Below are 12863 nucleotides of genomic sequence, written 5' to 3'. Positions count from 1 at the left end.
CCACAGATACATTGGCACGGGCCATGCGGGCCACGCGCAGCGTGGCTAGGTGTGGCTAATTCCTCAAACTCTAGTCTGAGCTAGCTGAGATAAGTATTTTCGGCGAATAAGTGATCCGATTATTATTAAAAAAATACCGGGCCGATTTAATAAATAACCGAAAATATATTAATTTTAATATTTCGGTTATATATTAAAAAATAATTTATATTCGAAATAAAATAAATTATAAAAATAAATTTAATATATATAAAAAAAATTTAAATTTATTACGTAATAATATAAATTTTAAAAATTATTATAAAATATTTAAAAAAAATTTATTATTTAATTATAAAATTAATAATTTTTTTATTTAAAATAACGCGTTTATATATAAATTATATATTATTAAAAAATAATTAAAAAAACACGGAATTTATATAATAAAATAATTATTTTATTTATTAAATTTAAATTTAATTAAATATATTTAATAAATTTTAAAAAAAAAATATATAAATTAAAACTTAAATTTTAATATTTACGGCGTAATTTAAATAATATCGAATATATAAAATAATTAATTTAAATAATATAAAAAATAATTAACTTAAATTTTATTAAAAAATTAATAATTTTAATACGTTATTATATCCGCGTAATACGAAATATTAAAAATTAATATAATAAATATTAAAATTTAAAAATTATAATTTATTATAATTATTTTTATTTTTTAATTAACGTTAAATTCGATTTAATATAATTTATTTAAAATAAAATATATCGTAATATAATTTTTAATATAAGTTTCGTTATATTTAATTATTAATGTTTAAAAATAAAACGTTTATATAAACTTAAAACATAATTATATATAAAACCCCAGATCAGGAAATATCATGGTGTGATAATCGACGTCATCGGGATAAGAAGAAACATCGAAACGAATCATGAATCCGGAAGCCTTGTAAGCGAATGCGAAGAATTGACCTGTACCTTGAAAATGCATTGAAGAGGAATCTCCGGATCTTCAGCTGGTAAGCTGACAGTAACAGTGCGTGCGCATTGACCGAGAGCCGGCCCGGCAAATAGGGGGTTGTCTACGTCCAAGTGCTCCTGAGGGCGCAAGTTCTGCTTAGGATAAGATCTTGGAACTCTTTCTGAGCCTGGACCAATTTTATTTCAGAATGGAAATCCTCTTTTCTTTTCAATTGTTCTCTACATTTCTCAATATGCCGCTCGATGTCTCTAAATTCATAATCCAACGGTTGAGGTAATGTGTTGCTATCTTCCATGTTCAATATCGTATTGATGTGGATGTCTCGAGCTTGGTTAGGTAAATTAGATTTCACAGAGTAAACAAACATATTATATAGGTATGTTCTTGGATACCATATCTGTCTTAATTTGTCCTTCATCCAGCAATTCTCATTGACTTTGAGTAAGTTCGACCTTGTTACAGGCGTGAAGCTGTGGGCGTGTCAAGTAAATAGGATATTTCTATGTTTGTGTTTCGGAGATAAAGAAGCACGTAGTATGTCTCGAAACGAAGCAGGGTATGCTTTATGAGCTGTCTATCGTGAGTGTATTTATGGCTTCGAAGCAAGGCAATCCAATTTAAGATTGGATATGATGCATTGGGCATCGTACCCTGCGCTGTCTCGCTGCGTGTGCTATTTGGTGTTGTAAGTGGTACTTGTCTTTTATCCTCGCTAAAAGACTACCAAAGTTTCCCCATGCGATCGTCTGCATTGAGCCGCGTGAAGAGGGATCAATTGCTCAGATCCATGTACTGAATGGCGGTTCTGGTGACGACGAAGACTTACATAACTCATGGTTCTGGTTGCACCTCATAGGATTTGTATTCTACCATGGATGGCCTGATGAGAGGAATGCGGATATGAATAAAAGCCCCGCGACCGGGATCATTTGTATGATCCATAACTGCGGGGTCTCCACGTATGTACCTAGGTACCTTCAAAATATCTCCGGGCGCTAACGAATGCTTTTAATCCTTCCCACCGCGACTTCGTGCACTTTAAATCTCAATCCTACTTCACATTCAAACATTTCAATAGTGAGATTCAATTGGCCAAATATTTTCATTTCAAAACTAGATTACCTGAGTAACTTCGAGACGGTCTAACCCAAATAGCTTCATTAACCTTGCAGCCAATTTGATTGATAAACTTATTATACCTGCTGACTTTCCACCGCTGCCGCTACCGCTTCAGGCCTCTTCCGGATCGTAGCATAGAGACCCCTCTGGAAGAAGAACCACGAATTCTCAAGCTCAAACTTCTCGGGGTTCACGACGCGGATCTACGGGATCTGTCAGTATAAAGCCGCATTCTCGACGGAATGGCATAAGCAAAGGTATATGTTCATCGTGAGCACTCACATCGTAGTTCAGGACAAGAAACGAGATCAGCTTCTTGATCTCCAGAATTCCTACATGCTTGCCCAAGCAGACACGTCTCCCAGCACCGAACTTGGAAATCGACATGTCAGTTTACTTTTAACGCGAAAGGAATGGCGATTGGGGGGTAGGGAAGAACTCACAGTCAAGACGCCCTGCTCGAGCTTCTGCTTATGCCTCTCATCCTTCTCGAGCCACCTCTCCGGCCTCCAGAACTCGGCGTCCCGCCCGAACGTCTCCGTGTGGCGGTTGACGACGTAGGGGCTACCGCCTACCACCGTTCCGCCGGGCAGGTAGTAGCCCTGGATGGTGATGCCGCCCGCGGGCACGACGCGCTCGAAGGGCAGCGCGAAGGGCGGGTGCATGCGAGCCCCTTCCTGGACGCAGGCATCCAGGTACGGCAGGTTGCGGACCTCGCTCCACTTGGGGTACGGGTGCGACAGCCCTGCGGAGCGGAGCTCCTCGTACAGCTTGTCTAGCGTGTGCGGGTACACTAAGAGGTTGAACATGGTCGTGCGCATGAGGCTGCCCACGGAATCCGAACCTGCGATGACGTTGGAAAACGTCCATGCGGTGGGAGCCCTGTTCATGTTAACGAGGGTTTCTTTTTTACATTGCGACAAGCGACCAATTTGGGAAGAGACGTCTTACCAAGGTGGAATCTTCGGATTGCCCTGCTGGAGTTCGATGAATCGAGTCAAGAAGTCCTTTCGCCCGCTAGCTTCATCGCTGACTTTGAAGTCTCCTTTCGCTAGGAGTTCCTGTCTTTCCTTAATGGCTTTTCCTACGAAACCGAGGATGCCGAGGGATGCTGTTTTGCCGAACAGACGCTGGATTGAATCTCCGATTCGGTTCTTGCGTAGCGCCCAGTCGAGCCAGGGGATTTGAGTCATCTACATGAAGTTAGGAGAGAACAGACTAATTGACCTGAGCTCGGGGCGGATATCTCACAGGCGCGGCATCCCTCATAAAGTCAACGATGGTACCAAGCATCCGCCCAACGTCTTTCCCGGTATCGAGAAATCCGTACCTCTTCGAAAAGGTCATGGTACCCATCACGTCGAAGGCGAAGTACTGAAGCCATTGGCCTAGGTTGAAAATCTCGCCGTTCGCGATGAAGTTCTCGTCGAGCTTCTCATGGATGCACTTCAGAACTTCGTCAACAAGGCCCTCGAAAGAAGGCGTGTTGGCGGGTGTAAACATCGGCGCGATCGGGCTCTTGATCTGCTTGTGCAGATCTTCTTCCGTGGTGTTGAACACGGCATGTAAGGCACCACCACCTCTCGTGTAAGGTCGAAGGGTCACATAAAAGTCTCCCTTAACCCAAATTAGCTCCGACCTTCAGATGCGGGTTTGATTTGAGTATGATAGTAAGCGATATACCTTTGGAAAGCCACTTCTAGCTGGATAGACGGTCGGAATGATTTCAGGATTACTGAAGGACACCATGTTCGGCCCAATTCGCACAACCTCTCCATATTTCTTATGCATGTCTTGGAGTATAAGGTGTGCTCGCTTGGTCTTAACCCAACCCACGCGCTGGAAGTTGGTGATGCTCGCCGGGAATGGCCCCGGGATGTGCCTCAATCGCCACCATGTTCGCCCAAGCTGTAAGATGACGACGAGCGACAGAGCGACGCCGAGGATGGGGATAAGAGAAATCTTCTCCATAGCTTCGGTCAAGTGTGTTGGTATCACGGTAGAAAGGCCGTGGCGTCTAAGTCTCCTGCGATATTCTATAAGCTCCCTACGATACAAGACAGGTCGATTTAAACGGCATAGAACTGTAGACACGGCGAGGAGCGGGGATGAGACATCGAATCCTAATCGTATGACGAGATTCTCTCGGGGGCCTCACTGCACGTGTATTCGTTGCGGCTCAACGACAATCCATCAATACGCCACTTGATAATCGTAAGTTAGTGATAATGTCCCATGTCCTTACTCGGGTTTGGAATTGTGTACGGAGCATACGGCATGTCAGCCCCGCTCACCTTCACGTAAGCGACGTCGACGCCGAGTAAACTTACCACTCCGGACAAGGTGGCACAGCATTCTCCATTTCGAGAGCTGTAATTGGCTGTTAACTTGTCGAGTATGCATCGTCACATAAGATTGGTTACCGAGTTATACTCAAACGACTTGCAAGGTGCCTAACCAATGAGGATAGACTGAATTCTTCATAACTTAAGGTAATAGACCTAATTGAATAGCGTCACGTAAATAGTTTTCATGTCCATGTAGTTTCTGAGACGGCATCTGCAATTAAAACATCATCTCAACCACAGCAATCAAGATCCAAGTACTCAACGTACTTTCGGACAAGAACGAGACGATGACTAAATTCGGTGCTTCGGCCGGAAGCCACACGCAGGAGTTCGTGGTGGCGCTATTCGGACCTCAAGTCACACACTGGACGCACGACGGTCTTTCAAGCCTCCAATCCGATCTTTTAGGAAACCCTAACCTTCAATTCCTTGTCAAGAGCCTCCTCGAACTCTCATCACTGTGGTCTTCATTACAACAGGAGTATGGCTTTGAGGACGTCCACGGCGCAGATCGTCTCGCGGAACTTCATGATTTCGCAACGGGAGAAAAGCTCCTTGACCCGGAGACTCTTGTCAACGCCCACCTAGCGCCTTTAACAGTCGTATCTCATGTCATCGATTTTCTCCGCTCTGTTAACGACCCCGGTACGAAAGAGAGTTTATTGGGCTTTGAAGCGGCTCAAGGATTTTGTATCGGATTTCTTTCGGCAGCGGCTCTTTCTTCCGCAAATGATTGGTCGGATTTCGAACAGAATGTATCCAATGCTATTCGACTAGCCGCATGCATAGGCATTATTGTGGATGCGGAAGAGGTCTCGCATATTGCTCAAGATAGGGCCACGGCGATCTCTGTCTATTGGAAAACAGCAGCCGACAGAACTTATTTAGAAACGTGTTTAGATAACATCCCCGAGGTAAGAAACTTCTTGGTTTATATTGTTCATTCGATATGGGTTTATTGTACTCTCGCGATTCGGCTCTGTGTGGTCTGCTCCCATCGGGCGTTGGCACTGTTTGAATGTTAAGGGTTTGCTCGCTGACTTGATGCACTAGGCATATATATCCTGCATTACAGATGATAGAAGTCTTACCGTTACCCTTCCGAAGAGTAACCAAGAAGCATTCTGCGCACGTCTGCGCGAAGCTAAGATAGCAACCACACCAGTTGGTCTTAATGGTTGCTATCATCATTCGAAACACACTGAAGCCGCCGACAAACTTGTCAAATTATGCACGACGAATGACCAGCTTCGGCTTCCTAATGCTGAAAGTTTGAGATTGCCCTTAAGATCCACGGCAGACGGCAGCATCATTAAGACTGGCGCTCTTCACGAGATCGCCATCCAGTTGATCTTGTGCAAGCGAGCTCATTGGTTCCAAACCGTTAAGTCGACATTGGGCGATCTTACTCCTGAGAAGGTAACATTCGTGCCTCTAGGCACCAAATCTTGCATTCCCCGATCTCTCTCGACTAGCAAATACAACAATGACGAGAACCCGCTCGAAGAGATTGCTGTCGTGGGAATGGCATGCCGATTTCCTCAATCCGACACTCTGGAAGAATTCTGGGAGATCATCCAAGCCGGAAAAACCGCACTGAGTACGATGCCGCTTGAGCGCTTCAACCCAGCTGATATCAGTCGCGAACCTAAGTTGTCCGAATATTGGGGCAACTTCCTTCGTCGACCTGATGCTTTCGACCACAGGTTTTTCGGCATCTCTGGCCGCGAGGCCAAGTCGATGGATCCGCAACAGCGCCTAGCCTTGCAGGTTGCGTATGAAGCGCTTGAATCGTCGGGATACTGCGTCAAAGAAACGAGTTTAAGAGCCACAGATGTAGGCTGCTATCTTGGCGTAGGGTCTGTTGATTATGAGGACAATATCGAATCTGAGAACGCGAACGCATTTGCAGCTACAGGGATGTTGAGGGCTTTCATCAGTGGCCGGATTAGCCACTTCTTCGGATGGACCGGGCCTTCAATTACCTTCGACACGGCCTGCTCCTCATCCGCTGTAGCTATACACACAGCGTGCAAGGTGAATATTGAACACCCCAAAAATATATATCAGAAGAGAAAATACTAACGCAGCTTTACAGGCGCTTCTTGGTGGGGAATGTACCATGGCTCTGGCCGGAGGAGTCAACGTTATAACGAGCCCTACTCTGCACCAGAATCTCGCTGGGGCGTCTTTCCTGAACCCCAACGGTTCCTCTAGAGCCTTTGACACTATGGCCGGCGGATACTGTCGGGGCGAGGGCGCCGGAATCCTTGTGTTGAAGCCGCTTTCGCGAGCCGTAGCGGATGGCGATACAGTGATGGGAGTGATCGCTGCCTCGGCCGTTAATCAAGGCTCTAACTGCAGCCCTATTACGGTTCCCGACTCCCGATCTCAGAGTTCGCTGTACGAACGTGTGCTTACTACCGCACGGATAAAACCTGCGGAGGTTACTTACGTCGAGGCACACGGAACAGGTACCCCTGTTGGAGATCCTATCGAGTATGAGAGTGTTCGTATGGCGCTCACAGGACCTACGCGGAGTAGCGAGTTGTTCTTGGGATCCGTAAAGGATTCCATTGGCCATACTGAAGCAGCTTCTGGTGTCGCCGCGGTTATCAAAACGCTTCTGATGATGCAGCACAAGACCATCCCGAAACAGGCTAATTTCGTTTCGCTCAATCCACGCATCAAGGCCTCACCGTCGGCCAAGATCGTAGTGCCAAAAACGACACAACCATGGACATCTCAAAAACATGTGGCGTTAGTGAACAATTATGGAGCTGCCGGTAGCAATGCTGCAATTTTAATCCGCTCGCACTCAGAAGCTCCCTTAGATTCAACATCAGGGGTTAAAGAGCAGGCTTCTTCTTCTACAGTCTATCCAATTCTCCTTTCTGCTAAATCGACAAGTAATCTTCAATCGTACATAGATGCGTTGAAGGTATACTTGCCTAAGGCTGAGGCGTCACTGGGAAGTATCGCATATAACCTGGCTCGACGTCATAACTCGGCGTTTGATAACCGGGTAGCTTTTACGGTATCGGATAAGCAGAGCTTATTATCCGGTCTAAAAGATCTTACCACGAGCGGTGGGATCGTCACGCGGACGGACAAGTATCCGGTCGTGTTATGCTTCGGCGGCCAGACCGGCAGGAACGTTACCGTTTCGAAGGACCTATACGATAATTGCGAGCTCTTTAGAACCCATTTGGTGAGTTAAATTCACTATAAAACGACCAGGGGTGGTTGAATGAATGCTGACAACATATAGAACGAATGCAATGCAGTATGCCATGCGCTTGGCCTTCCAAGCATATTCCCTGGGATTTTCCAAGGGGAAGATATTGAAGATATCGTCACTCTCCACTGCATGCTTTTGTCGTTACAGATTTCGAGCGCCAAATCTTGGATTGATTCTGGGCTTGAAGTGGACACTGTGATAGGACACAGCTTTGGCCAGCTCACGGCGCTTTGTATCGCCGGATCAATTTCGTTGGAGGACGCCTTCCGTCTCATTTCTGGTAGAGCCCGCATCATACGGGATGGCTGGAATGCGGACTGCGGAGCGATGTTGTCAGTAGAATGCGACAAAGAGGATATTGAAGCTGTAGTGCAGCGATTAAACGCCACAGGTGACTATCGTGTGGATGTCGCTTGCTATAACGGTCCTCGCAGCTTTGTCCTCGCAGGAGATGCGCGATCAATCAATAGGGCCGAAGAGGAATGTTCGTCCTTCAAGAAAACTCGGCTTCAAAACACCCATGCCTACCATTCTTACGTTGCTGATGGTATACTACCTGACTTGAAGGGATTGGCGGAATCAATCAGTATACGAACCCCTCGTATTCATGTGGAGACTTGTTCAGCAGGAGGTAACTGGTCGCACTTCACCGCGGATGAGGTGGTTAAACATACTCGGCAGCCGGTATACTTCGCTGAGGCGATAGAAAGGATCGCTGCTCGTCTACCTTCTGCTATATGGCTGGAAGCAGGGTCTGCTTCTCCCATTGTTGCTATGGCGCGCCGTATAATACCCAAGACTGATCGATCGGATATCTTCATGCCTATAGATTTGGGAAGTATTGGTGCGACGACCAACCTTGCCAATGCCGCATGCCAATTATGGAAAGCCGGATCCGCAACACAGCATTGGGCTTTCCATCAAACCTCAGGCTCCCGCTACAAGAGGGTAAATCTGCCCCCATACCAGTTTGATAAGACAAGCCACTGGATCGAGTACAAGCCCAGATCGAAAGCTGGAGGTAACGAAAACCAGAACACCACTTGCAAGTCACCCGGCCTTGTGAGAATCTTGAAGAACGGTGCGAAGGGAGAGCATCTATTCTCAGTAGATACCTCGGATATTACCTTCCAACTGGCCGGTCAAGGACACGCAGTTACAGGCCAAAGCCTATGCCCGGCATCTATGTATGTCGAATTGGCTGTCAGATGTGCTACGCTTCTTCTTGATACATCATATGCAGTTAAGGCGATACCCCATGTCGAAGGGTTGACCATGTCGGCGCCTCTTGGCCTGGGTGCTGGAATTCCCGTGTTTATACGCCTTCGAAATGTTGCACAGAAGACCTGGGATTTCGCTATATTTAGTGGATCAGAAGGCAGCGAAACTGAACACGCCCGAGGTATTCTAAGCTGTGCTCCCGCAGATGATGCCGTGGCAGAAAGTCGATTGAAACTGCTGCGAAGGTTCGCTCGGAATTCTCGTACCGATCGGATTAGGAAGTTACCATCAGCGACTGGAGTGAGCGGTGCAATGGTGTACAAACTCTTCTCGGACGTCGTGGAGTATGCAGGCTATTATCGCGGAGTTCAAAGCTTGTCAGCGGCAGAGAACGAGGCAGTCGGCCTAGTCACAGTTCCAATAGAACAACCTCATGGCATGGACGCAGGCATTTGCGACCCGATTTCTTTGGACAACTTCCTTCAAGTTGCGGGTATCCATGTTAACTGCTTATCTCCGCGAAAGGAAGATGAAGTCTTCATGTGTACTGCAGTTGAAGAAGTTATTTTCTCCGCTTCCTTCATGGCAAACAGAACCCATTCTCGTTCGTGGACTGTTTACACTCGCTATGAGGCAACATCAAAGTCTAACATAGCAAACGATATTTTCGTTTGTGATGCTGTCTCGAAGGAATTAGTCGTGGCTATCATGGGAGCGACTTTCAGGAGCGTGCCGTTCAGATCTTTATCGAGAAGTTTGAGCAGACTTAATAACAACAGCACCCCTAACACCAACACTATCCCCACCGTTATCGCGAAAAGCCCTCAGATTAGCGACAGTGATAGTGACGATGCGGACTCGGAATACCAGAAGGGTTATACCCCGCTAACAGAATATGAGGATGAAAAGCTGGAGGCCAATCGTGCATATTTCTCACACACGCAATCCCCATTGAAATCGGATCCCCAATCACTTGGCATTTACCAGCAACCAGCGAAAGGATCGACCGAATCTTCCGACATTGTCCGACAAGTACGCGAAATGTTCAGCGCCATTATAGAGATCCCGGTAGACGAGGTTGAGCCTTCTTCCAAATTGGACGACCTTGGTATCGACTCACTATTGGTCACCGAGGTTCTGGTGGAAATTCAAAGTCGGTTTCACGTAAACATCACCCAGGCGCAATTCCAAGAATGTATCGATGTGCTTGATGTTGCCCGCTTCATCCAACCCGTTGAAAAAGCCAAAACGTCTCCAGCTCTTGTCGAAAAGCCTAGCGTGAAGCATAATCCCACAGAAAAGCCCGTCGGTAGTACATCGGATTCTGCAAGTCAGCATGATGCAGTCAGTAGACAGCAGACTGGAGAGAACCTTGCAATCACGAGCCGCGACTGTTTCGTTGGAGCAAAGCCCTCATATGACCAGCACGCAGAAACCACTGGGTTTAAGGACTTTAATACGGAGGTTTTCCCCTTGCAGTCGGAGCTTGTGGTCCAGTATGTCCTAGCAGCTTTTGCTTCTCTGGGTTGTGTGGTGCCAGACTTGAAAGTTGGAGATGAGGTGCCAATGATTCGGTTTGATCCAAAACACAACAAGGTCGTCCCTCAGTTGTATAAGATACTGGAAGACGCTGGCCTTTTGAAGAAAGGGGAAGATGGTGTGTTGCGTCGTACTGAGCTGCCAATTCAAATGGTCCCCACTCTTCCGTTGCATGAGAAAATGCTGAAGTTATTCCCGAAGCATGCCTCCGAGACAAAGCTTCTTTACACAACGGCCCATAAACTGGCTGATTGTCTCTCAGGAGCTGCCGATCCCATTGCTTTACTCTTCGGAGACTCAGATGCACGTGCACTTCTTGCAGACGTCTACACGAACGCACCCATGTTCAAAACCGGAACTCTTCTTCTTTCCCAATACCTATCATCCGTCCTCAAACGCTTCAGAGGAGGTCGTGAGCTGAGAATCCTTGAGCTTGGTGCTGGAACAGGGGGTACAACTAAAGATGTCGTCGAGAAACTAGCTGGACTAGGTCCCGAGTACAAGTTTTCGTACACATTTACTGATCTTTCATCCTCCCTTGTTGCGGCAGCCCGACGGAAGTTTTCTAAATGGCCATTTATGCGGTATACCGTAGTCGACATTGAAAAGGACCCGAACCCGCAATTCCTAGGCGCCTATGATATCATTATCTCGACTAACTGCATCCATGCGACCAAGAGCTTGGTAAATTCGACAACCAATATTCGCAAGATGCTGAGCCCAGATGGGGTGTTATGTTTGGTAGAACTTACACGCAACCTGTTTTGGTTCGATCTCGTGTTCGGCCTTCTTGAAGGCTGGTGGTTGTTTAGCGACGGTCGCAAGCATGCCCTTGCAAGTGAGCGATTGTGGGAGAGGGACTTAAACGCCGCCGGATTTAATTGGGTGGACTGGAGCGATACGTCGTCTTCTGAATCAGATATCCTACGGGTCATCACGGCTTCCCCGTACGCTGTCGGCAATAAAGAGACTGATCTCGCCAATGGCGGGTTACCACTAAGAGAGACCATTGGCTTCAAGCAGGTAGATGGGCTGGAACTCCAGGCAGATATCTACTATCCTCCCGAGTTAGTTGACTCCGGGAAAACTCTTCCTGTAGGTGAGAACGCTGAATATCCTATGAGCAACTTTATATAGTACTGACAGAATCTCCTAGCACTAATGATTCACGGCGGTGGCCATGTCATGTTGTCGAGGAACGACATTCGGCCAAAGCAGACAAATACGCTTATAAAAAGCGGCTTCCTCCCTATCAGCATCGATTACCGGCTCTGTCCCGAAGTGACGCTTCCCGATGGTCCTATGTCCGATGCTGCCGACGCATTGTTATGGATTCGTACTGTTCTCCCAAAGCTCGCGCTCTCAAGACGCGATGTTCGCATAGACGCAGAAAGAGTTGTAGCTGTGGGTTGGTCCAGCGGGGGACACCTTGCTATGACTCTAGCTTGGACCTCTGTGGCGCGCCAGATTAAACCTCCTTCGGCTATTCTGGCATTTTACTCTCCATCTGACTATGAGGATTCGTTCTGGACCGAACCTAATGTACCAGCGGGGTCCAGAGTCATGAATGGAGCTACATCATATGAATTAGACGACCAAGTTTGGGCGGGTATTTCCGACCATGCCATTGTCGGCTACAATCCCCCACCTACAAAACGAGCATTAGGAGGTTGGTTGGCACCTACCGATCCCCGTAGTCGACTCGCGTTATACATGAATTGGCACGGGCGCACGCTTCATACGATACTTGGCGGGCTCGACAAAAAGAACCGAAAAGAGCCGGGAGCTCCGGCACCTGAGCTTATCAAAGCCGTCAGTCCATTAGCGCAAGCTCGAATGGGAAACTATGCCACGCCGACGTTTCTTATCCATCCTCGCGAGGACGACCTAGTTCCATGGCAACAGGCCGACCGCACGTGGCAGGCATTGCGGGCAACGGGAACGGAGGCAGAATTGAGGATCGTGGAGAACGTGCCGCACTTATTTGATCTGTACCCCGAGCATCAGAGCAGCGAAATTCTGGCGAGGACCGTGGCTGAAGGATATAAATTTTTGTGCGAGCATGTTGATTTGAATTTGAGCGATTGAATGATACCACTGAAGGATATGGGGGTTTTAGATTAGGCGACTGCAGATGTTTTCATATGGCCTATGGATTTCCTTGCTGGATATTGAGATTAAACTCTAGAAAGGGTGTTTGAGTACCTAGCGATAGAATACTTTCATATCATGTTATTTATAGATAATATTATGTTTATAGGCGCGCTTGGAACTTGGATCGCAGTTGTATTCAATTGAATAGATGCCTTCGCAAAACGTTTAACTCTGGAAGTTGATGTTGAGAAAACTAGTTGTGTGAGCAGAGATGGGGTTTCACGCAAAGCTCCTTATGCGTATTACGTAGTTGGTT

General features: G+C 46.8%; 2 protein-coding genes across 2 annotated transcripts; one reads left to right on the top strand and one right to left on the bottom strand.

Moving 5' to 3' along the window:
* Positions 1 to 2038: 2038 nt before the first annotated feature.
* F4807DRAFT_439878 (putative benzoate 4-monooxygenase cytochrome P450) lies at positions 2039 to 4574 on the bottom strand. Its single transcript, XM_047999252.1, has 6 exons — positions 3788 to 4574; positions 3356 to 3721; positions 3056 to 3297; positions 2548 to 2986; positions 2387 to 2476; positions 2039 to 2307 (listed from the first exon to the last, which is right to left on the bottom strand). Exons 1-6 carry the CDS (start codon positions 4073 to 4075, stop codon positions 2179 to 2181), a joined length of 1554 nt encoding a protein of 517 aa, XP_047850907.1. The 5' UTR covers positions 4076 to 4574; the 3' UTR covers positions 2039 to 2178.
* A 165-nt stretch (positions 4575 to 4739) lies between these two features.
* F4807DRAFT_453553 (ketoacyl-synt-domain-containing protein) lies at positions 4740 to 12541 on the top strand (the record flags this gene model as incomplete). The annotated part of the gene is made up of 9 exons (XM_048000474.1): positions 4740 to 5366; positions 5506 to 6489; positions 6551 to 6961; positions 7091 to 7300; positions 7394 to 7663; positions 7841 to 10921; positions 10958 to 11400; positions 11455 to 11552; positions 11736 to 12541. The coding sequence occupies 9 exons, from the start codon at positions 4740 to 4742 to the stop codon at positions 12539 to 12541; spliced, it is 6930 nt and encodes a 2309-aa protein (XP_047850906.1).
* Positions 12542 to 12863: the final 322 nt, after the last annotated feature.

Source organism: Annulohypoxylon truncatum (genome assembly GCF_022578515.1).
Source record: "Annulohypoxylon truncatum strain CBS 140777 unplaced genomic scaffold F4807scaffold_35, whole genome shotgun sequence".
NCBI lineage: Eukaryota > Fungi > Ascomycota > Sordariomycetes > Xylariales > Hypoxylaceae > Annulohypoxylon > Annulohypoxylon truncatum.
This window is presented reverse-complemented; position numbering and strand designations above follow the sequence as displayed.